At 41.1% G+C, this 23,375-nt stretch overlaps 4 protein-coding genes and 1 long non-coding RNA gene across 7 annotated transcripts; 2 read left to right on the forward strand and 3 right to left on the reverse strand.

The window, feature by feature from the left end:
* Nucleotides 1–10,064, reverse strand: LOC115672649 (pentatricopeptide repeat-containing protein MRL1, chloroplastic). Of its 3 annotated transcripts, none has more exons than XM_056304813.1 (19): nt 9,621–10,064; nt 8,295–8,970; nt 7,928–8,156; nt 7,736–7,799; nt 7,486–7,630; nt 7,244–7,359; nt 6,599–6,727; nt 6,271–6,444; nt 5,991–6,155; nt 5,602–5,742; nt 5,238–5,337; nt 4,788–4,896; nt 4,601–4,692; nt 3,566–3,656; nt 2,920–3,151; nt 2,729–2,821; nt 1,876–1,924; nt 1,207–1,300; nt 1–739 (listed from the first exon to the last, which is right to left on the reverse strand). In XM_056304813.1, exons 1-19 carry the CDS (start codon nt 9,948–9,950, stop codon nt 505–507), a joined length of 3,264 nt encoding a protein of 1,087 aa, XP_056160788.1. In that variant the 5' UTR covers nt 9,951–10,064; the 3' UTR covers nt 1–504. The 3 variants fall into 3 exon arrangements, 2 of the variants coding, with proteins under 2 accessions (XP_056160788.1, XP_030450379.2); XM_030594519.2 differs by having other exon boundaries at nt 7,928–8,159; XR_008814836.1 differs by lacking the exons at nt 2,729–2,821; nt 2,920–3,151 and having other exon boundaries at nt 683–739; nt 7,928–8,159.
* Nucleotides 10,065–12,085: 2,021 nt separating this feature from the next.
* LOC115672541 (putative HVA22-like protein g) lies at nt 12,086–13,736 on the forward strand. The gene is made up of 4 exons (XM_056304916.1): nt 12,086–12,485; nt 12,593–12,656; nt 12,764–12,973; nt 13,334–13,736. Exons 1-4 carry the CDS (start codon nt 12,199–12,201, stop codon nt 13,658–13,660), a joined length of 888 nt encoding a protein of 295 aa, XP_056160891.1. The 5' UTR covers nt 12,086–12,198; the 3' UTR covers nt 13,661–13,736.
* Nucleotides 13,737–15,328: 1,592 nt separating this feature from the next.
* Nucleotides 15,329–20,214, forward strand: LOC115672824 (uncharacterized). Its single transcript, XM_030594779.2, has 5 exons — nt 15,329–15,881; nt 18,181–18,477; nt 18,837–19,055; nt 19,173–19,301; nt 19,848–20,214. The coding sequence occupies exons 1-5, from the start codon at nt 15,639–15,641 to the stop codon at nt 20,052–20,054; spliced, it is 1,095 nt and encodes a 364-aa protein (XP_030450639.1). The 5' UTR covers nt 15,329–15,638; the 3' UTR covers nt 20,055–20,214.
* Nucleotides 16,774–17,678, reverse strand: LOC130135462 (uncharacterized). The gene is made up of 3 exons (XR_008814834.1): nt 17,537–17,678; nt 17,143–17,425; nt 16,774–16,907 (listed from the first exon to the last, which is right to left on the reverse strand). It is a non-coding gene; the product is annotated as an uncharacterized LOC130135462 (long non-coding RNA).
* A 1,289-nt stretch (nt 20,215–21,503) lies between the features above and the next one.
* On the reverse strand, nt 21,504–22,758 carry LOC115672894 (uncharacterized). Its single transcript, XM_056304794.1, has 3 exons — nt 22,643–22,758; nt 22,421–22,511; nt 21,504–22,322 (listed from the first exon to the last, which is right to left on the reverse strand). The coding sequence occupies exons 1-3, from the start codon at nt 22,720–22,722 to the stop codon at nt 21,528–21,530; spliced, it is 966 nt and encodes a 321-aa protein (XP_056160769.1). The 5' UTR covers nt 22,723–22,758; the 3' UTR covers nt 21,504–21,527.
* Nucleotides 22,759–23,375: the final 617 nt, after the last annotated feature.

Here is a 23,375-nt window from a genome sequence, read left to right on the forward strand (position 1 = left end):
CCAGAAAAGAAGCTGCAACTACGCAGAAAATATATTACTCAGTGGTAAACGATTTCTTACATAAGAACACCAGAAAAACAGATGCAAGTCAGTGTAGCTCTTTCTACCAAGCTATTTCAAGCACTCTCATACAAAAATTTACTGGAAGGAACCCTAGAACAGTAGTCTTCATGACTTCTTGATGCGGCTTGGATAAAAGCTGCATCAGCAAACTGTGCCGGGCCAATGGCCATTCAAACTCTTGCACAAACAGGTCAAGCATGCCATTTCCTTGGATGATACTTCACTTTGCAGTCTACCCAAAAGAACAGTACAAAGAGGCCTGATTCAATTCAGTTTTCTTGGGGCCACATCTCGTAGTCCACAAGGAACGATCTCCGGTATTTCTCAACAGGATTCCACATGCTTCTCTACTTGTATCTCTGAGCATCAGTCTACATTCACAGAATGTGCATAACTTTCGCTTTTCAGTTTTTCCTGTTTCCCCGTTAGTGTGACCTTCCTCTATTCCAAAGAGAGATCACCAATTCTAATGTTCCGCTGCTGATGTGTGATCCCACTGCCAAGCCGTAGCTGAGACAAACCGAACTCTCCCGGTTTTCCACTAAAAGGAGAAGCAAGCTTTGGCCGCAACCATCTTCTCAAGGTGAGCCCATTTACCCTGACTTTCCCATATGATTCGTTTCCCTGGTACGGTAGGCCTAGCCGCCTTAACAATGCTGCAACTGCCTGGCTCAACCTGTTCAGAGACGCACTCACTATTGAAGCTCCGTCTCTATTACTCAATCCGGCTGATTGTTCTTATTTTTCTAACATGTACTAGGTTGGGACTATCTAAAAACTTTATCGTCACAAGATTTATTTTAAAAAAAATCATAAACTGTAAAATTAAAGTGGTAAGAAAAAGCAGTTTCTAGGTATTAATTACCGGTATATGTTAAGCTTTTCAGTTCTATATTTTAAATGAATGGAGTTGACAGAAAATACAAAGAGGATTTGGGAGCAAGCACATATTGACTACTCCCAAAATATGTGAATATGGCATCAAAACTCAACTAGCTAATCCAGATAATGCTGTGGGCTAGATCTTTCAACCTGAAGTTTGGCTCAGTCAAGAGCTAATACTTAACGTAACGATATCCACTTTCCAGGATTATAAACTTCACATCTCCCACTAGTCCCAAATCAGAGACAAGTACACCTCACCTTCCTGCAACATGGAGTGTTTTCTCTCCATGAGGAGCTTCCATCTGAGCTTTCTCGACAGGCAATAAGATGGTTAAATTGGGCAACTTTGCACCTGTGGATGGTTCAGGGGCAACAGAATCATCCAAAAGCAATTTAATCAAAAAGCTATTCGACTCGCAAACTATCTCCTACAATCTTTCATAGTGCATACCCACTTAATTTCATGCAGACAATAGCTCTAAAAGATATTTATAAAACTAAGTGCATATCAACTGAAAATGGTGATGGACAACAAAAAGCCAAATGTCTGAACTTGATGAGACAGACAGTCCGACCGGCCGACCGACTAGACCATACGCAAGGATGCTTGTCCAAGGAAATATCACACTATGTTTTAAATGGGTGTTTCTTTTCTTCTTCTTTTTTCCAGTGGAAAGCACTGATCTAAACAAACGGAAAATTCCAATAGCATGTTTGGCATACAGGAGTTTCCCAAAGGAAGATCATTAGATCACACAAATCAAATGTCGTCATCCCCTGCCTGACCATTTACTAGCATAACTTTATATGAAAGAGGACAAACTATTACTACTTACGTAATCAGATCTTTCATTCAATCAGAAACTCATGACAAATTCAAAACAAGGGATGAAAAAGGAAGGAAAAATGAAATGAAAATATATTTACCAGCAGCAAGTCGGTGTTTTAGGCCTTTTAAGACTGTCAAGATGTATACCTAACAAAATTTAACAGACAGTCAGTGATAATATGATGAAGCTTCACAACTTGCATGATGGTAGGGAAAAATAGCTCAAAGAGTAGTCCTCCTTGCAATATTTTTCTCCGGTTGACCAAGTGAGACTGTTTAATACATCGTACCATAGAGACATGGTTAAGAATGAAAGGTTACTTGAAGGAATAAAGTCAAAATAAAAGCCTGGTCACTGTTGGCTATGAGAATGAGACTACGGCAAAAAGAAAAAGGAGAAATTCAACACAAAAATTTACAAATACTGTAAATTATACACAATAATTTAGTACTGTACTATTATTTCTTCTTTTCTTTTTGCCAGAAAAATAAAAGTAGCATTGGGAAGCACCAAAAGGACCCCGATGTGTAAAAAAAATTTCTATTCTTTTCCTTTGTTAGGAGTATGAAGTTCCAAGTCTCCCTAAAATTAACCTCATAAAAAGCACCTAGCTAACCAGGGGTTATATTTCGACCAAAAAAAAACCAGGGATTATATGACCAAAAAAAAAAACCAGGGGTTAAAGGTACTCACCAATGCAGGTTCAATCGACTTGCTTTTTCTTGTGTAAACCCATTATAGTCATTCAAAAATTCCACAAATATGTATGATTACAAATTTAAAGTGGCACATGAGCTGAATGTAGATCACCTCCAACAGGTTGAAGTATCTTAAGAAGATATTATCACAAGATTGAAAGGTCTTTTAGGAATAGAGACCCTTGAAATGCTAAATAGCAGTCCAAACATATCAAAAGCACTGTTAGCTGCGCACAGCATAGCAAAATGCACCTCGGCTGTATGAATCCGCAATGTCTTTACATCGACAACGAGAGGACTTTGCTTAAAAGATACGCATGGAACGACTCCAAGTGAGGCGGCTTCCTATTTGAAAAAATTGAAAACTTAAGATTATTCCGCTGCACTTTGATGGTGAAAAAAGCCCACTCAATAAATGAGGTAAATGCTGAACAGTTAAACACCTCCAGTACGGAAAATGCACGAGGGTCATATTCTGCAAATCCTTCAACTAAAGAGCAAAGATTGGAGTATCCTGACGTGTCAGCGCTGACTCCCAAATTTTCGATGATTTTACTTTTCAAGGAAACATCAAAAGGGAATTGCAAGCAACCCAATACTTCTGAAACAACTTCCATGGTAGGAGTGAAACCAGCTGTAATACTTTCACGGTAGACTGTCAAGGCCATTGAGGTCCTAGGGTCAAAATCAGCAAAAAGAGTCAATGTACTGAATAATGATTTCCAGCAGAAGAGCTCCAATACTTATGGTGAGTTGGTGACCAATTATGGTAACTTTTAAAGGAAGCACGAAGTCAAAGTACAAGAAAAGGTACGACTCTCTCTGTGGCTTATTGCATCCATCAAAAGGACAGGTGTGTCAAAATGAATATGCAACTACTCTATTAAGTACATATGTATGTTTTCCATATCAGAAAAGTTAAAATAACAGTGTTTCCAGTGCAGCATATTTATCTCCTCTGCTCACAGAGAATGGAGAGGAATCCAACTTACAGGTCGTTAGATAAGTTAGGTCATTATTGGAAGTTTTCTACCATAGGAAAAGAAGTATGTCTAGAATAACAATACAGCATTAGAACAAGTAACATACCATCTATTGTCAACTTGTGGCCGTCCCAAGTTAAGAGATAAAACATTCTCCCCAAGTGTGCATGCCTTCACATATCTCCGACGACACATTCCTTCAAGGAGTTCAGACTAGATAACTCGTGAGTTTGTCGTAGTCACTTTAAATCACAATCTAAACAGATGAAGGCTCAAACATTTGACCAGCTGGAAAGCTTTCCTAATGTAGGATACAACCAAAGATGTATGAATATGCAGAAACTATCGAAATAATGAGAACATAAGGGTGCAATCTCCTGACTTCAATCTTTCCATTATTCAATAAACAAATCTTCCCCCCAGCTAATGCAAATTGCATATATGTATCCCTAGCAGAAAAATCAAAAACATAATATTCTGTCGTTACTAGGCAGTACATGCACTTTAGAAGCTACATAAATTGACCAAAAGGTGAAACAGCTTTTAGGTACCACATGTAGTTCCTGGCCCTGAAATCCCATCCATCCACCCTCCAAAAAATAATACATAAATCTATGAATGAACCCCTAAGAACCTTTGGCATCAATGAGACATCGTGTAAATGTTTAATTTCAATTCATGTGCGGATGGGAAATTTGTCACAGGTTTCAAATGTCAGCTTAAAAAGTACATATAGCTCTCTTTATTGGCAAATCAACAGGAAGATAACATAGAATCATGGATAATGATTACTGCTTTAAGTGACTGCAGTATATTAGAAAGCAGCATAATAGCTGAAAGGTCATGATGGTATTTACTTCATCAACGTACCAAAACCTCACAAAACAGTGACACAAATGGTACTCCCAATTCAGGCTTTGTAATCAGAAAATATACCACTCTTGGAACATCCGTCACAAAAATGATTTTACTCATCAGTGTTGTCTCTTAACAGAAATGTTATTGAGGAATGTAGCTCTCATCTTACTGAACACTAATAATTTCAGATACGGAAATTAGACAAGGAAACACTAGCAACAGTAAGGAGAAGACACGTCAGAGGCACTCAATGGTTGCGACTGATCTAAATTATCAGACTTACCAATCATGCATCTACACATAGTAATGTTAGGAGCAACCCCGTCCTTTTTAGCTTGTGAAAAGAGCGCAATGCCAATTTCAGTGTCATCCTTTCTGCAAAGGAAATAATAAAGACTGCAACTTGGAGCAAAATAATCTGAAGAATATTGTTAAAACAAAGTCTATCTTGTAAGCGCCAAATTACTTACCTTTCGCATGCCACTAGGAGTATTGAGTACGTGATGGTGTTAGGACATAATCCTAGCCTCTTCATATCATAGAATATCTCCATTGCTTTTGGAAGCTGATCCCCTTCACCTGTAGTTAAAAAGCTGTCTCATTGCAGTTTCTGTATTTCAAACAAAATAGAAATGGATCTATGTTCAGGGTAGCCAGTATTCTGATTGCAGAACAAGTCCGGCATGTCTTCTTTTATTGAATAAAAACGACAATGTCATGTGAGCTCTCTTCTACTGGTAGAAACTACATTTCAAATATTTTCCCTTGCACTTCCATAGTGCACATTATACTAACATGACAAGCAGGTAGAAAAAGTTAAGCTGATCCTCTTCTCTCAAACACTTAAATACTAGGTCAAACTTTGACAAGAGTGAACCATAGGTTAATTAAGTTAGAGAAATAAAGTAATTTAAACTCACATAAGGCAGTGATTAAAGCATTCATTGTTGAGATTGTCGGCTTTATCCTGATAGACTTCATATCCTTGTACAGCTCTAAAGCCTTCCCCCAGCTTTTCGCCTGAGACATTATACAAAATTCTTCAGAAGCCCTCTTTTCTGATCATCACATAGATAATTGACAGAAAAGACCACTCATGAATGTCATGGTGAGAAATTAGAATTACTACATACATACACTTCAAGGGACTATCAAAACCTATAGAGGATAGCTGTAGTCCTCAAGTGTACTTTGTCAATCAATGAAGACATCCACTTCAGTTATTAACTAGTTCCATTCCACGACGTAATTTGTCAAAAATTTCAGAACCAGAGAAAGTCGTACATTACAACAAGCACCCATCAAAGAACTGTATGATACAATTCCAAGATGCATCCCACAAGTCCTTGCTTCTTCCAGAACATCAAATGCAGCATGAACCCTCCCAGCATGCCCTGCAACATCTATTAATGCACTGAGAAAAATCTGCACCGAAGGAGAAAAGAAGACAGAATAAGCTACTTCCATGAGTGGCTCTTGATAAAAGGCTGAAGATAGAAATCAAATGGCATAATCAATGAATCTCCTTTCTATAGTTAAGTGCAACTAGAGAAAGCAGGAAAATAACACGGATGTATTCTCCGGAACAACATTGAGACTTAACACTCAAGATTCCCTTTCTTACCTAGCTTCGATAACCAGGTAATATGTGTTCAAATTACAATTAACAATACCTCATCAGGAACCACGCCTTTCTTTTTCATGTCATTGTAGACGCCCAGAGCAAATTCCCAATCACCGGTCTGGCTGCAACTATTAATAGCAATAGTGTAAACATCTGGAGTACCCTTGATCTTATATTCATCCATCAATTTGTATACTTCTTTCGCCCGGTCAACCTACCAGCAAGAATTCACACAATTGTCAATTCCAATATTCAAATTATCCCATAAGAAAGTCCTAAAAGCAAGATAAGGAATGAAACCATAATTAACTAACAAACAGCTGCCCTACCTGACCTGCATTTGAACATGCCTTTATCAATGCACCTACAGTGATGTGATCAGGGTCTATTGGATGTGTCTCAGCCCTCATCTCTGCTAAGACATCGAAAGCACGATCCACAGCTCCCGATTGTCCGCAAGCAGTAATCAGTGCATTAAATACCACTCGATCTGGCTTCACGTTCTACTGCACATAGAATACAGTCACTACCATACTCCACGGTAAAAAAATTGCTGAAAGAAAAGCAGGTTTAACTATCACAATCTGTCCAGAGACAATAAAAATGGAAAATGAAAGATCACAGCAAAGGGAGAAAAAACGGTTTAAATCATCATACCTTAGACCTCAGAATACCATAGGCACCAAAGGCCTTAGCAACTTGTCCAGCTTTGGCACAACCATCAATAAGCGCCCCATAAGTATGAACATTTGGTTCAATCCCAGAATTAACCATCTCGTGGAACACCTGCGACCACATGCCGAGGTCAAAAAGGTATAAGACTTTGTAGACTAGACATCCAACAAATTTAGTTTGATGTAGACGAAAAACATTCAAATAACATATCAGCGATATAAGGTGCCAAATGGGGATGTCACTATTACGAATAGCGAACTTTTTCATGCAAAGTCACAAACAAACACAACATAGTTAGAAAAAATCATGTCTAGAATATTAAAGGTTAATGGTAAAGATAACAGCTCACTGCATATTCTAAAAAGTCTCCCGTGAACCTCCACAGAACCCCCCCCCCCCCCCACCCCCGCAAAAAAAATAAAAAATAAAAAATAACCAGGCCAGGCTGGATACGTGTACATACCAGTCTAAATTATTTCATTGCATGATGAGGATGAGATTAAGGCAGCATGTAACATTGAGGAAACATCAACAAAAAAAACAAATGATAAGAAAAGCAAAGTGCAAGGTAAAGGCCCCTCTAGAGAGCATGCAAAAACTCCAGTAAATCTAAAGAAGTTGGCATACTTCAAACATTCTGTCGACTTTCCCGCACTTAGCACAAGTCGAAATAAGAGTAGTATAAAGTTTGCAGTCAGCGTTCAGTCCAGCCTCTTCGACTAATTGTAGAACTCGGAAAGCACCTAGAGGTATAAGAAAAAAAATCAAGTTATAATATGTTAACAAGAGTTAAGGGGAACAAAAAGACAAGATACTTTGGGAAATGCGAGATACATATATACTCGAGGTCAGGTTAGAAATCAACTAACCCTCTGAATCCAGAGAAATTGCACATACAGACATCAGCATGTTAAATGTGCTCAAGGTCGGGTTAGAAATCAACTTGGTAAAGCGGAAGGCTTCATCAAGAGCCTTACGACCTTTGCACATGTCGTAAAACCTTGCATGATATATCTGAAATTTAAGAGAACTTAATGAATAAATCCACAGAAGAAGATTGCAACAAGAAGCTACAAAGGTTATAAACAGGGCACCGAGCACCAGAATCCTCTCACAAACCTTGTCCATATCAAGGGTACCCAACTTTTCCATGTCCTCAAGCAACTTTATGCAGTCAGTTATCCTATCAAGAATCACTTATGAATGAGATCAAAGTTCTCAACAAGTCACAGATTCCTAGTAGAACATTATTAGTGAAGATAATAACTAATCAAAGCAATAGTTTTCTCAATCAAGAAAATTAGAAACTACCTGCCCTGTCTCAGTAAATGATTATAAGAACTTAAATGCTTAGTAAGATGGCGTATTTTGTTGACACGAATGCCATTTGGGTGAGGCAATGCAGGTAGCTCTATGGATTTGTTTGGTTGGACGTTTTTAACTTCCTTGCTTCTAGATAATTCTCTGCCATCTTCAATGCCTTTTCTCTTGCCTGAAGATGCTCCATTATAACATGATAAAGGTACTGTACGTTCAGCATCTTCTGCAAAAACATTATATCCATTTTAGAAATTCTAATGTGATGCAAAGCGAACTAAAAATTAAAATAAAATGGCATAAAATGTCCTCAGTGGTTTAAGAGGACTATTAACAACTAGTAGCTGTAAAAAGGCACGACCAGTGATGACGAAAGAACCTTGCAATGACAATTTCTCTTCTCTGGATATCATGTGCCTTGTCAATGAAGAAAGCCCATTTACATCGAGAACAGTGCGTTGTGAAGCCGCTGGTCTTCCTGGCAAACTCAAGCTGCTTTGTTTTGCCTTTTCCGACTGCTTCGGCTCGTAAAATGTATACAGGTCCATTCTTTCAGCTTCCATGAAAAAGCTTTTGTAGCTGGCAGGTTCATGCTCCCTGGATTCTATTTGATCATTCTGTTCCACTGCTTCCTGCACATCACAACCATGATTAGGAGCAGCAACCCGTGAGTCCACCACTAGTTCAGGTGATTCTGCATCACATTGTTCATCCATTTTATCTTCTTGTGATTGCAATTCCATCAACCCACTAGCAACGATAAGTGGTTGCAGTGCCTTTGACTCAGGAAGGACAGCTGAATGAGAGCAATCTTCAAATTCTCTTTCACTGGAGAATACTACATTTCCATTAGAGGCAAAAATTTTGGATGAGGGAGACTTTAAAATTGTCACGGGAATCTCTTCACTAGCTAAAGCAGATTCTATAGAATTCAGCAGCTGTTCTTCCTCTAGGACACATCTTTCTTCTAGTTTTTCTTGTGGTAGACCTTCAATCTTTCCACATTTCTCGTCAGCAATAGATCTTTCGCCGGTAACCTGACCCCAAATGAAATGACTAAAGATGGGTTAGTTGAATGTCTACCCTAGGAACAGCGAAGCAAATTGTGAAGAACCAATAATGTTAAAAAAAAAAAAACACATACACAAGGCCCGTCTGTACTCATCATGTCACGGTCACAACATGATAAGGCCACTAAATGTGTACAAATGAACCAATAAAGCCATGCCCAATGAGAAAATCAAGTGAGCTTATATGTCTCCACATTTGCTTTAGCGTGCATGGAATATTTACACATCAAAGAAAAACCATAACCAGCTATAATCCAAGGAGCAGACCAAAGTCTCTGAAGTACTAGGTGCACTAGCAATGATAGGCATGTTAAAACTAATTTACGAAATTGATATACTGTCTACTGTGATGTCAGTATCACTTCGTGGGCTGTTGGTGTATCCATACTCTTTCATGAAGACGATTCTCCATACTCTTCAGTAGAATCCAACTTCCATAGGAATGCCATCAAATAAAGCGTGACACCATGCCAATCAATCCAGAGGATCCAAATCAAATCAACCACCTCATTTCAAAATCTACAGCGTAAAATCAGAACAAGCACCGTCTCTCGGCAATCGCAGCGAAAATCACTCGAAAACTCAAGAACAGTGCATGAAAGATGCAGAACGCTGACCCGCTTGCCGCGCTTTCTCCTGGTGGTGTAGTAGCGATCGAGGAAGAAGAGAGACACGGCGGAGACGGCGAGGACGGCGATCACGACGACCACCGCGTGCGGAGCCCCGGAAGCCCTGACGAGGAGCAGCTGCCGATGGGAGCGGGACTGGAGCAGCCGCCGGCATCTCTTGCTCCGGCGGAGGGGGGAACCGGGAGGCCTCAGATTGTGGGAGCTCCCGAGGAACCGCGTCCTGACGAGGCTGAGCCTGGCGGGGGAGAGGCCGCGGGATGGCGAGGCGCACGGCGCGAGCACCACCGAGCGTGGCTTCGCGGCGAAGCTCGCTTCCATGGAGTTCCCAGCGTTGAAGTTGCAGTTGAAGTTGCAGAGAGAGAGAGAGAGATGGGGGAGTGGATGAAAGGTGGAAGAAGAGGGAGTGGAGGTTAAGAGATGACGAGCGAAACGATGTGCGCGCTATTTATTGGTTGGCTGGCTCCCCCTGCTTTGTTTTTCTGTTTTGAACTATCCGTTTGCTGACGTGGCGCGCTTCCCCCGGTGACGTGGCCATTCCGTCGACCAATTCTTGATTTTCCCAGCTCATCAGTTCAGTTTTATCGGTTTTGGGCGCAAGTAAAATAAACCCATTAAAATAAGGGAAAAAAAAAATCAAAGACAGCTCGTATATTTTTAGCTTCTTTAAAAATACTAAGTACATGCCTAAGTTTTGCCTATAAAGACTACTTTACTACTTAAATTTTAAACAAGATGCTAAAATGAGTTTGAGGGGTAATTGGTCTTATTTTAATGTAGGATTTTGTTTTGAGATATGTAAATGGTACTTGCAAAATTAAATATATTTCACTGGTTTTTTTTTTGTAATTGTTAATGAGATAATAATAAGGAGATTGTGTAAACTTTTAGACCTATCATGAAATCCATTTTTCCTAAAAAAAAGGTTTAAACTTATTGCATTTGTACAAATTCAATCATAAAAATTTCGATTTGCCAATTTAGTCCTAAACATTTTGCCAATTAGCCAATTGAGTCCTTATAGCCAATTTTGGCTGGACATCGCTGACGTAGATGATTATCGTTTTACATAGCACAACTGACGTTGGTATGGGCGGCACTGACATTGACAATATTTTTTATTTTTTTATTTTAATTTTCCTTTTTCTCTTTGCTTTTTTTTTTCAATATGCCGGCAAGCTGCGAGCAAGGACACAAAGGCCCTCGCCAGATCTGTGCGAGGCCTTCGCGATTGGTGAGGGCATGACCAACGGCCCGGTGGCTAGCAAGGGTAAAGAAAAATAAAATAAAAATTCAAAAAATTTGCAAAAAATTGTCCACGTCATCGTTGGTTATGTCATGTAGGACGACCGCCGTCCATGTTAGCGATTTCAGGCTAAAATTAACCGAAAGGAATCAATTGGTAAATTGCCAAAAGGTTTGGGACTAAATTGCCCAAAGTGAAAGGTTTTAAACTAAATTGACACGAGTATAATAGATTTATGACATTTTTTTTGTAATTTTCTCCCAAAGAAGTCCTGACAAAGAGTTCATCTAACTATACGAAGTATTAAAAAGAAAGTCCTATTCAGAAGTTTGAACCTTAGATTCTAACGAAATGGATTCGAATCGATCGAGCTACTCACAGAGTCGTTCCTGTGAAACTTGGTTATATTTCGAATCTATCTCGAACTTGACTTGATTGTGTAAGTAGGATCACAAAACCCGACTCATCACGCACGAGAAAACTCGAAAAGCCGCCTCGAATATACTAAAGACTTCGGATTATCTCTTAAAAAAAGAAAAAGAAATTGTAATCATAATCAGAAAATAATCGAAGAAGAGGTCCTTGGGCCGAAAAAAACAAGGCCCGAGTCATTACGAGCCCAAACCGGTCGCGAGGGCGAAACCGCCATGTCGTTTTATCGTCGAGGCGCGTCGCGGCGTTTCGCGCGACGTGCACCGGTTCGTGGGCCCTCTCTTTTTGTAAGGTTTCGTGAACGTTTCGCGCCATTCAAACGGACCAGCTTCCCACGAAAGTCTCTTCCGTCATCCTCGTCTGCGCATCTCCTCTTCATGTTGTTTTGTCGTAGTGAGTAGTTTCTTTGAGTTCCTCGGTCTCAGATAGCTTTCAGGAAACCCCTCTTGATGCATTGTCGTGTGCTTGAACTGCTCAATTCATGACCCGATAGCGCATTCAATCAGTTTCGCTTTCGCCGGCTTAAGAACCGGGAAACGAGTTAGTTTTGCTTTCTTTTGCACGGCCGCCCGAGTCGTCATTTTGGTACGATGATGATTCGAGATGGTCGAGTTGTCTGTCTCGAGTGTCCCCACTGTTTTATGTTCGGAAGTGCATGTTGTGATTAAGTGTAAAGGCTCTTAGTTTGTTTATGTTTCTTTGCTTGGTTTCAGGTTGACAAAGAGAAACCAACAAAAGCAAGATCATCTTCTATCTGAAGTGTACAGAATGATGGGATCTTTTCTTTCAAGGGCTCTGCTGTATGTAACTACAAATCAAATATAATCTCTATCATGTCATTCCAATTGATGCTTTGGCTTAGTCAATGTCACTTGTATCTTTTCCGGGGCGATGAATTTCGTTCACGTGGGAATTCTGTTCTGCGGGTGCAGGATGATATTTGGTTACGCTTATCCCGCTTACAATTGTTTTAAAACCATCGAGAACAACGAACCGGAGACCCAACAACTTCTCTTCTGGTGCCAGTACTGGTCTGGGTTTTCATGTCTTGGTCCTCGTACAATTCAATGGTATTGCTGGAAATTACACTTCAATGCGTTCTCTTCATTCATTTTTCGCAGGATTTTAGTAGCTTTTCTTTCGGTCTGCGAGAGACTTGGCGATGCATTCATATCATGGTATAGTTTCAACTCAATACAGCAGAAGAATTAAATCCAGTAACCTGGAGTAACAGATTTTCTTGCTATCCATGCCTTGATATCTTTTGAGTCTTGCTTTCTTGAAGGTTACCATTGTACGGTGAAGCGAAGTTCGCTTTCTTCGTCTATTTATGGCATCCCCAGACAAAGGTATGCATTGAGTATTTATGTCATGTCTCATCCCAACGCAAAATTTGGCAACTTCTTTTCGAATTGATGATCTTTTTGCCCCCTTTACTTATATTTGAAATTTCCAGGGCACACAGTACATTTACAGCTGCTTCTTTCGGCCATACTTGGCGACCCACGAGAAAGTTATCGACCGTAGCTTGCTGGAGCTGAGGGTGATGGCAGGGGATTCGGCAGTTTTGATGTGGCAAAAGGCAATGAGCTATGGTCAGATAAGGTTCTTCGAGTTTCTGCAGTATGCTAATTCTCCGTCGAAGTCGGTGCCGTGGCCCGATCAGGTATTTTATGGATTAGCGAAACTTTTGCTGAGAGAAGGGAATTGATTTCTCGATCAATTTGATCGCTATATCACCAGTTGCTCTGTCAAGTTTGCGTAGCAGAACCAGATAGAGGGAGTGAAACAGTTCTAGTGAATCAAGTACACACTGCAAAAGTTTGAAACAGTTTTAAGTGGATTGAGTACACACTAGACAGAAACTATTGTAGCCATAGTTTTGCATTGTCAAAATGTAACTTAGTGCACGCACTACACTCGTCTCATAATTTTCCCTGTTTTACCATACTGATGTAGTCGAATACTTATGGTAATTTGTCTGAGGAAATGAGCTTATCACGCTAGCTCGTGCCAACATGCGCAGGAATATCTCAAAGCGGACGATGATCTAGCTAAGCAAGAGATAGAAGCAAACACATTGTCTAAAACTCCATCATCAATGCCCATCGGAAGCAGCAGCAGAGAACCGGTCGCGGGTCAACTCATTGCCGATTCTTCTGGCCAAACTAGAGCAAGCCCGCCGGACACGGTGCCAAACGGCTCATGCTCAGGAAATGGCAAATCGAATCCGCCTCAACTTGAAGATGTGGAACGGACATTGCACAGGGAGAAGGATTCCAAATGGAGAATGTTTGAGCTTGCTATCAATCGCCTGAGACGGCGAAGAGCAGCAACTCATATGAGTAGATAGTCAGCACAATGAGATGACACATATTCTTCTTCTTCTTTTTTCCACTGTATTTTTTGCTGGTTGATCGAAATTTAGATAAGACTAGAGGCACTTTGACAGAGAGAAATCTATTTACATTCGACTATAAGGAACATCTGCATAAGATATAAATAAATATGCATTAAAATTAGAAATTTGTCAAAAGTAACCATTAAAAACATATCGTTTCATGTGAGAACATGCCATGTAGTTTAATCCCGCGTGAGCCTTACTCACTTTTGCATATATAAATAGTCACCTAGAAATTAAATTTCGTGTGTCGTTCTCTAATAATATCATATTCGCATTTTTTTGAAGATTGGCTAACATTGAATGAACACCATTGGGTGGTGATGTGCTCAAGTTATCATGAAAATTCCCTTCTATCCATAAGGAATAGTTGAGAGCCTCCTTAGAAGACTAGTAGCAGCACCTTTTATAGCCCATCCAGTTGTAATAGATAGCCCCGGTAAACATAGAAGTGTAAGCACAAGTCCTCCTGGTTAGATTTATGGGATGGAGACGATGGGTCGCCCATGGATTTTCTTTCCTTTTGCCGCATTTCCCTCAAAGGCTCCCCATTAACTGCTCAGGCATCGGCCCAAGAAGAATCAATTCTAGGCTTATTGATAATCCCTAATCAACTTCCTTTCGAAATGGCCTACTTCCTGGGAAAGTCGAATCCCGGCTGCCTCCTTGAAAGAGAGAGATTTCCTAAACCACTAAAAGATGGTGGCAATTTCCTGCAAACCTTCCCTGAGTAGGAGACTTTGTGTCGTTCTCTGGTAATATCATATTCGCACGACTTCGAGCATTGGCTAACATCGTATGAACATCAATGGGCGGTGTCGTACTCATCCCAATGTCCTATAGTCAAAACGTGTATTAGGCAGGGGCCACGTAGCGGAAGAAGCCAAAAGATAACGAAGGGGTGGTGATGTAATCCCCTATGATTTGAGTCGTGCAAGGTGAGGGCCGACCATTGGGGCCGGTCTCCAATCATTTTTTCTTTATTTCACACAACCTCCAAACCGTCCCACGTGTCCTAGCCACACGTTTGATTAGTGGCCCTATTCCATTTGGTGTTCCTAACGTTCTCCCCTCCTCTCGAAGGTTCCCCTTTCGGTTTTGGTCCCAACTCTTTTCAATGAAATTTTCCTCTAATTAAACTAATGCACAACATATATTAAACACGACAGTCGGCTTATCAAATGGGGACCGACTGGACCAACCGACGCAATTGACATTAGATAGATGGATTTGATCAAGTTTCAAGCATCCGAATTCGATACCCATGTCGCATAATTTATCCAAAATCCTGGCATTTCTTAACTTTCCTATTCTCTTCACATTAGAAACTAAAATATGTTATGGCACACAGAATGGGGTAACAAACGGCACCGTGAGCATTTAAGCAAGTGGATATTGTCAAACATCTATCGAGAATTTGTCACATCATTTTCATTGGCCGGCGTTTCTACCATTCGCGTCATTAGTAAGATAAGCACGTTCTTCTTTTTTTTCGCCAAAATCCAAATCCGATACCCATGTCATTACTTGCACCACGTGTTATCTGTAATTTTGACATTTCTTTCAGCACGAGCATTATTAGAAAACCAACCGGATATAAAACCTGAACCAACCAAGCCAAGCCGTAGACAATTCTACCATCATTTTCTTTCTTTTTTTCCTCCTAATCTTTGGCTAAACGTCAAGTGGTCGCTCCCTCTCTTCTCAGCTCTCCTTATTTAACGAGCAGACGACATCTTCGTTAGCCCCTCCACCATTCTCTCTTCCCAGACAAGCAAGCCCGTGACAGCATCAACTGATCCTCATCCCTCAAAACCTGAGACTCAACAGCTCAGTTCATCCGGTCAAACTCACGAGAGGCTCCAAAAGGGCGCAAAAAGCAAACGCCTCACGAGCGCAGGTTCACAGGAAATCTTGAGGCCATCCCCCAATGGAAAGGCAGAGGGAAAGCGGGAGCAGTGGGGAGGTTCTTGATGGCTCCAACATAATGGAGTTGGTTGAGAACGAGGAGGTGTTCGCCCACTTCGTGGATCATAAGTTTGAGCAGCTGGACCACGACCGCGACGGCCAACTCTCAGTCAAGGAGCTCGAGCCCGCCGTCGCCGACATTGGTGCCGCCCTCGGCTTGCCTGCTCAGGGCTCTTCGCCTGATTCAGATCACATCTACTCCGAGGTCAGAGCCGGTCACACTCTTCTCTTCTGCACTCATTCGCTCATGCATATGAACTTCTGTCACACAAGCCTTAGACCAGTCCCAGAAAGGGAACCCTTCATCGTCATCATGCTCTAGGAGTTTCACAGTACAATTGGATCATTCATAATCCATGTGCAACGAGGCCCGATGCACTTAGGCAAGGTCTCTCCCAGCGGATTTGTTTTGTTGAGTGCCATGAACTCCCCCATTCATAACATTGATGTCCTTGTAACACCAATCGGGTAGGTAAGATTCTAGACTATAGAGAGGCCTCCAAGATAAACAAAGAGTTTCTGCAACATAACATTTTGTCTCTAGGATCATTCAAGAGGTTATCGGAGTGATAAGATCGATTGCTTAGCTTTGTAACTTAGAGCAATGAACCGAGTTTGAGCTTTAGGTCCTGATAAAATTCGATGATTAGGACCTCGCGTACGTAATTTGTGGTGATCGGCACTTAGTTAACCTGCTTGGATCCGGTTTTGGGCGATTCAGTAAAAAGTCATATAAATTATCTAGAATTGCCCAGTTAATCGCCATGAAAATATATCGGTGAAAAGTTTGAGTTCAGAGGCATCTTCTGAGTGCTGATCGTGGGCGCGGATGGCCGGTGTAGAGGAGGAACGAATGCGATCCTTTATGAAGCGTGGAGGAGATGAGCATTAAGATAAAGTCACGTATGCTTTTGACTTTGCAGCTCGTGCTGGGGTGAATACTAAATGCTGACCGGTCCCTTTGTCTCTTCTAATAAACGAAAAAGAAAGAGACGAGAGAGATCAACTGATGATGATGATGAATTTTCATTCTGATCTTGTAGTTGTTCTAATCTCCCATAAAAAATTTGTTGTTTCGTCTCGAAGATGACCCTCCTCCTGCACTAGTTGTCGCCTGTGCAAGCTTCAGACGAGACGAAAGAGTCTCGGATGAGTCCTTCGCAATGTGAATGCTACATTTATATTCCTCCAAAGGGTGACGAGTGGTTGCCTTTATTTCTGATGGGTACTTCTGAAAAATAAATATAATCAAAAGGGTTCCGTTAATAAGTGCACCGAAATACTTGTTAAACGTAATTAAGCGTCATTAAATAAGAAAGTATTAGTGGGCGGAAAGTTGTAATCATTTTAATCGTTACTCGGGTGCAATTAGGTACTTATCAACCAAGTCCTTGTTAACAATTTGTGAAATCATGTAGTTGCAGTAAGTAGGGCAAGAGAGATCCACGCCCCAGCCTATGACTTACGTTTGTCGGTGTGGTGGGGTCTAAGCTTTTGGAGTTGGGAGGGCAATTCTCTTTTCCTTTCTTGACTTTTTTATTCTCTCTCTCTCTCGCTTTCTCCAGGAATCTAGTGACGAACGTTGTAGAAAGGAGTTGCACGCCTGAACAGTCACTAGATTCTACGAGCAAGTTCGATCATCATCCTGAATATGTGCTGTGCATGATAGATTGATATGATTATGTCCAAAGCTAATGTGATGGTGGTGGTGGTGGTGGTGGTGGTGGGGACAATGGGTATGAAGCAACACTGCGAAGAAAGATACTTTCATGGTGTGATGTGGCCCGAGCTGTGGAGAAACACGTGATTGTAAAAAAACAGTAAAGATGGAAAACAATTCGTGTTTCTTTTTCGGTATACCTGCAACTGTTAGGCGCATGATGAATGTGGGAAGCAGTGTGGCATCTTTTCTTAGGCCAATCGCAACATGAGACGACCTTGCTCAGTTGCTAACCATTGCAGGGTGCGTGTTTGGCTCTGCTCTCTCTCGTTCTGAAAGTAGTCATGATGCGGAAAGGTAAAGAGAGAATCAGGAACTACAAAGACAGAATGACAGTTTAGGTTGGGCCGAATAAAGAATGTTAGGGATGACGCGAATGGACGGCGACAATTGAATAGTCTTGGGTAGGCCACAACCCCCACCAGCCCCGCCTGAATGACCCAACACATCTCAAGAAGAAAAAAGTAGTGTCAAGAGGGGAAAAGGAGAGGGAAGATCATGGAGCTCTTGGCAACAATTAAACATCTTAAAGGCAAAATAGACTTGCCATACGTAAATATGAAGTTGAAAAGACATATGCCTTGTGAATTGGGAGAACTAATGAAACTTGTAAAGAAAAGTAAGCAGTACTTAACATGGCTGCATAACTAAAAGGGCAACAAAATATGGACATGTGTCATGGGCACTCTTCGAAAATGTATTTATCTTTTGATTTCTGCTTCTGTTAAGGCTGATTGACTTGAAAGGAGAACCATTGCTCAGTTTTGTATGGCTGCTGTTACAGGTTTTGAATGAGTTCACCCATGGAAAACAAGAGAAAGTGAGCAAGACTGAGTTTAAGGAGGTGCTATCTGATTTCCTGTTGGGCATGGCTGCTGGCTTGAAGAGAGACCCTATTGTTATCCTCCGCATTGATGGGGAGGACCTCCTGGAGTTTGTCAATGGCCCAAGTTTTGAGTCGGAAATGGTCTCTATATACTCGCAGATAGAAGTGCCTGATGGATCGGTTCGAGATTACATTGTCAAGGCCTTGGAGAAATTAACAGTTGAACAAGGGATGCCCCCATGTTGCGACTCTTGGGTAATTGATTTTCTATTTTGGTGTTCTCTTCATCCCATGTTCTCTTTTGTCCTTTTTCTTTCCTGTGAAGTGCAGCCAAGTAAGAAACTGAAGTGGCAAAAATAACAAGAGAAGAAAGAACTTAAATTGAATCAAGTTCAGATATTTGAGATCAAATGCATCAGATAGCTGGTTGGTCTCTTAATAACGGAATTAATTGTGCCTTAGAAATATCTTTAGAACATCCCCGACTAATAAGCACTGAATGTGCAAAAGGAAATATGGAAAATGTAGTCATCCTGTGAGATATTAGTCGCTTCTTGCAAATTCTTCCTTTCTGGTATCGTGCAATTTTCTTCTTACAGTTGTTTTTCGCGTAGGTCGGGAGCAACATCGTGGAACCAGCTTTGCAGTCTGGAGCAGATGATAATTTAGACAAGCCTGTCTCTGAAGAGACATTCTTGGTGGAATTCAAGAAAGTAGCAGAGAGAGTGGCTCAACGTCTTAAGGAGCAGCCTGTGATCGTCGCTCACAGCGAGAATACCTTTGATGGGAGTGGAATTAAGAGACTGTTGTCAAATAAATTCGAATTAGACAAGGTCTCTTGTTGCTTCGAACGAGCTACCATATAGATTAATTCGTCCCTTCTCATTCCAGTAAATAGACATCGGACAGAAATTGGGAAATTAACGTACCTTATGTTTCTGCATTTGCAGTCGCTAAATGCAGCCCTGGAGAATGTGCCAAAAGATAAACAAGGGAAGATCTCGAAGGAGTATCTGCGTGTGGCACTGGATGCATTGGCCCCTTCAGCCGGATTACCTCCATTTGGGGCAGTTGATCAGGTTATTGATCTTTCCCGCCAATTCTGAATTCGAAATGTCATTTCAGTTGCATGTGTTGACGGATCCATCATTGGAAATCAACAACGAAAAAAACCCCTGATCACAAGTTATCAGAAAACAAATTGACCACCTCCATATAAGAATAAGCAAACCGATAGACTTGACTGTCCAATTTAGAGAAATCAATGTTATTCAGTAAAGTCTTTTAAGTCAATGCCTGCATTTTTCCCCCTTTCTTCAGGATTTTTTGTTTGGTTTATAGCATCAGATTTAACCAAGAATACACTATCCTTTCATTGCCAACCCGAGATTTGGCTATCAACCCAAAGATTAGCATTTCCGTGCAGACAAGTGCATACACATATATGTGTACATTCCTCCGTCTGAAACCTAACTAGGCCATCCCGAAAGGGAGCTGTAGACCAAGTGATTGCAGAGCACTGAACTGAATGAAAGACCACTTGGTCTCTGCCGATGATAGATTTTAATTGCATAATGCTTAAGTTTGTGTGCACTAAAGCAAATTGACCGTTGATGATGCTGCAGATGGACACTATTGTAAACGAAGCCTTCAAGATGATGGACGCGGACGACGGGAAGATTGTGAAGGAAGAAGAATTCAAGAAGATGCTCGCGGAGATACTGGGGAGTGTCATGCTGCAACTAGAGGGCAACCCCGTCTTGGTCTCATCGAATTCAGTCGTGCACGAGCCTCTCGATTCTTCTTCATCGCTTCTGCAGGCGACTTCCTAGTCTGTCAGGTCTCTTATATACATAGAGAGAGAGGAACAAGAAGGATAAAAATCGAGACGAAGCAGCATGATGATGCTATTAAGGTATATCTGTGTGTCGAACGTAAATAATGTACTCTGTAGTCTGTATTATCGTGCTAGTGAAGTTCTTGTCTAGAAAAGAGGAATACCCTCGTCTTGAAAAACATCAGTTACTTCACTTGCTTCAAGAATCAACCACAGGACGGAGAAATTGGAGAAGAGCGTGCAGCTTCCATCTCTGAGCGATTCCACGGGAAGTGCTCGGGTTTCAGAAATAATCGCTCGTATCACTACAAAAATAAATGAATGAAAATTTCTTTCATCGCTTACGAAAATATTTAGACATAAATTATTGTTTATAATAAAAATATTTTTTATCGGCTAATTATTTCAAGCAATACAAGCGATCGTTTTTTGAAAATATTTTTCAAATCATTTATTTTTCACGAAACAAACGGAGCCTTCGTATCTGTCAGCATACGTCTATTACTGTGTGTTTGAGTACACAATACGTGAGCTATCTCTTCTTTTTTTCTGAGCACTCGATCAAATTAGTTTTCCAGAGTATAAATGTTTACAGTTTCTAGTATTATATTCATATAGATAATTCTCGAATTCAGACCGATTTCTCGACCAATAATCATTTATATATATAGTGACCTCTAAGTAGGGCCCCCGATTTAAATTTCGACAGGCAAAAACAAAACTCAATACTTTTAGGAATTGAAGTACATCAATAACTTTTGACATTAGTTGAAGCTAATAATTAATTTAGCAAAATATTACAATCATAATTGAACGATTGGCACGTTTTCTCCAGAGTCATAGTCACTACAACAATACCCAATTCATTAAAAATATGAATAAGTGCATTAAAAGTCTTAAAATTTGTCACTAAAGTGTGATTGAGTACTAAAACTTTCAAAAAGTGCAATTAAGTCATAGGACTTTCCAAAAGAACAATCAAGTCCTAAAACTTGTCAAATTGATCCTAAAACTTGTCACGAAAGTTCAATTGAGTCCTAAAATGGTCAAAAAATACAATCAAGTCATAAAACTAAACAAATTGGTCCAATTAAGTCCTTCAGTTGATTGCACTTTTTGAAAATTTTTAAGATTCGATTATACTTTCGTAGCAAGTTTTAGAACTTGATTGCACTTTGATGACAAACTATAGGACTTGATCAGTTGTAATTTCGTGACACGTTTTAGCACTTCCAGTGCACTTATCCCATCAAAATAAGAACAACCATCACATTCAAATTCAAAGAGTCTCTGTCTCATTATCAAAGACCATGTGCTGGTTTTATTACTGATTAATTTTGACAACTTTAGGGGGCAATACATTTGCAGTCCCTAATGCTAAGCACAACTACCATATTTTTTTCATAATTTAGGTGCACGGAATTGAAGAACTGATTATGCGGAGTTACATGGAACATCCTATCTCATTTTAAGCAAATGGGGCCTTCAAAATGTTCAACACATCATACTTGTAACCCTCGGCATGATGAAAATGCTTCGTCGGAATGATCTTCACGTAGAGGTAGAATCCCACACAAGCGATGGTCAGTCTGACCCAAAACACCCAATGCCCATTCCAAAGATGGCCTCCTCTCACAAGGGCCGGGCCCAAACACCTAGCCGGGTTCATCCCCACCCCCGCGTAGCCTTTTGTCGCGGTGACGGTGGTCGAGATGAACACGAGGAGCCCGACCACTGCTCCGATGATGTTGAAGATGACAACTCGGCCCAGGGCTTTCGACTGGCGATGATCGAAGGCTATCCAGACCGACACGAATAGGAACACAAAGGTACAAATTATCTCGAGCGATAGGGCCTGGACCAACTCGAGTCCAATCGTGACAGGGCCCTTCGGGCCTGGAGCGATGATGTTGAGCGTGCAGCCTCCAAGGGAGAAGGTTTGGTCGATCTTGCTGCTGACCACAGCTTTGAGCGCGAGCGCGCCGAGCACCGCGCCGCCACACTGCGCCAGAATATAGATGGCCGCTCTCGAGAGGGAGATGAGGCCGGTAAGCGCGGCGGAGAAAGTGACGACGGGGTTGATGTGGCCACCAGAGACAGGCGACGTGACGAGGAGGAGGATGGCCAGGGTGATGGCGATGAGGAACGACATGACTAGGTTCCGCGTTTCGGTTTTGGTCTCATACGAGGAGATCACTATGGTGTCCAAGGAGAACACGAGCACCGCCATGCCTACGAGCTCCGCCAACGACGCTCGCCATACCTGGCAATTACGACATGAATTACAATTTTCGAAGTACAATGAATCATTTCTCTTTCGATATTGACGGAGAAGGTTAAAGTATATGAGCACATATTGACCTCCAAAGAGAAGAAGTCCTTCAAGCCCAAGATCGCAGTCAGGGAAGTGGGCTTATGCCTTCCTGTGTCCTTCACATTCCTCCGTTCCTCACTGCAAAATCACACCAAGACACTAATGAATGAACCGAAATGCTGAAACGTTATGAAGACTGAAGAGACATTTCAAAGAATGTGCCAACCAAATTTATGTTGAACAGTAGCGAGGAACACTCTGATGCTTACATTGGGGAAGACATTGGCAGGACTTTGCTTCCACTAAGAACGCTCTCTTCATCTTCTGCAACAACTCCAGGTCCAGCCATCCCTGAAAATCTTCCGCTTTCTCCAAATCGGACTTCGCCTCGGTTGTGTATATATAGTTCGAAAATAAAGCGCGAGGATAAGATGTTCCGCACCAGTTGGTTTGAACATGGTACGTGCAAGAGGGAAAATCGATGGGATAAATCCGAATATGTTGCGTCTGGTCTGCCTAGAAAAGTTAGGAGGGTTTTGGCAATTTATGGGATATTCTTGTACTAATTCGTGCACTAGGTTTCGTAAATGCTTCAAATCTAGAGAATGACACAAGTCCAAATGGCTCTCTCTACTGTCGAGATTGAAAAGGGTTTCTAGAATATATGAAACTCAGCATCCCGTAAGCATCTGCTCGAGCAAAACATGCCTCTTCGCTTCAAAAATTTGCAAACCTTGTCATGAAAACTAGTGTGAGTGGAATTTTCTATGGAATACACGAGCGAGAAAGACTAAGAAAGACCAGCAAACCAAGCTTCGCTACGCTATACCCGTCGCGCAACCATTGTAATTAGTGTAGACTCAGTTTGTTTGCTAAGTCGATTAGTATTTCACCATTTCAATTCGAGATAGATTATTAACATTTTTTTTCGAATTTTCGGGTCCCTCCTATGGTAGATAACCAAATGTTGATATGCTTTGCTATGGTGACGGCTGTAACTTA

The sequence above is a fragment of the Syzygium oleosum genome, unplaced genomic scaffold, assembly GCF_021117445.2.
Source record: "Syzygium oleosum isolate NSW1041296 unplaced genomic scaffold, Sole_v2.1 Sole_v2.33, whole genome shotgun sequence".
Taxonomy (NCBI): Eukaryota; Viridiplantae; Streptophyta; class Magnoliopsida; order Myrtales; family Myrtaceae; genus Syzygium; species Syzygium oleosum.

What these genes read in the sequence shown, in the direction of transcription:
- LOC115672649 (XM_030594519.2), bottom strand. Translation starts at nt 9,950, where the DNA reads ATGGAAGCGAGCTTCGCCGCGAAGCCACGCTCGGTGGTGCTCGCGCCG. An exon ending in TGATGGGTGCTTGTTGTAAT is followed by an intron (nt 5,338 to 5,601) that starts GTACGACTTTCT and finishes ATAATGTCTCAG; the next exon opens with GCGAAAAGCTGGGGGAAGGC. An exon ending in TATGTGTAGATGCATGATTG is followed by an intron (nt 3,657 to 4,600) that starts GTAAGTCTGATA and finishes AACTCCTTGAAG; the next exon opens with GAATGTGTCGTCGGAGATAT.
- LOC115672541 (XM_056304916.1), top strand. Translation starts at nt 12,199, where the DNA reads ATGAATTTCGTTCACGTGGGAATTCTGTTCTGCGGGTGCAGGATGATA. An exon ending in TATGGCATCCCCAGACAAAG is followed by an intron (nt 12,657 to 12,763) that starts GTATGCATTGAG and finishes TGAAATTTCCAG; the next exon opens with GGCACACAGTACATTTACAG. An exon ending in CGGTGCCGTGGCCCGATCAG is followed by an intron (nt 12,974 to 13,333) that starts GTATTTTATGGA and finishes CAACATGCGCAG; the next exon opens with GAATATCTCAAAGCGGACGA.
- LOC115672894 (XM_056304794.1), bottom strand. Translation starts at nt 22,722, where the DNA reads ATGGCTGGACCTGGAGTTGTTGCAGAAGATGAAGAGAGCGTTCTTAGT. An exon ending in CTGCCAATGTCTTCCCCAAT is followed by an intron (nt 22,512 to 22,642) that starts GTAAGCATCAGA and finishes GTGATTTTGCAG; the next exon opens with TGAGGAACGGAGGAATGTGA. An exon ending in AGGACTTCTTCTCTTTGGAG is followed by an intron (nt 22,323 to 22,420) that starts GTCAATATGTGC and finishes CGTAATTGCCAG; the next exon opens with GTATGGCGAGCGTCGTTGGC.
- LOC115672824 (XM_030594779.2), top strand. Translation starts at nt 15,639, where the DNA reads ATGGAAAGGCAGAGGGAAAGCGGGAGCAGTGGGGAGGTTCTTGATGGC. An exon ending in ATAAATTCGAATTAGACAAG is followed by an intron (nt 19,056 to 19,172) that starts GTCTCTTGTTGC and finishes CTGCATTTGCAG; the next exon opens with TCGCTAAATGCAGCCCTGGA. An exon ending in CATTTGGGGCAGTTGATCAG is followed by an intron (nt 19,302 to 19,847) that starts GTTATTGATCTT and finishes ATGATGCTGCAG; the next exon opens with ATGGACACTATTGTAAACGA.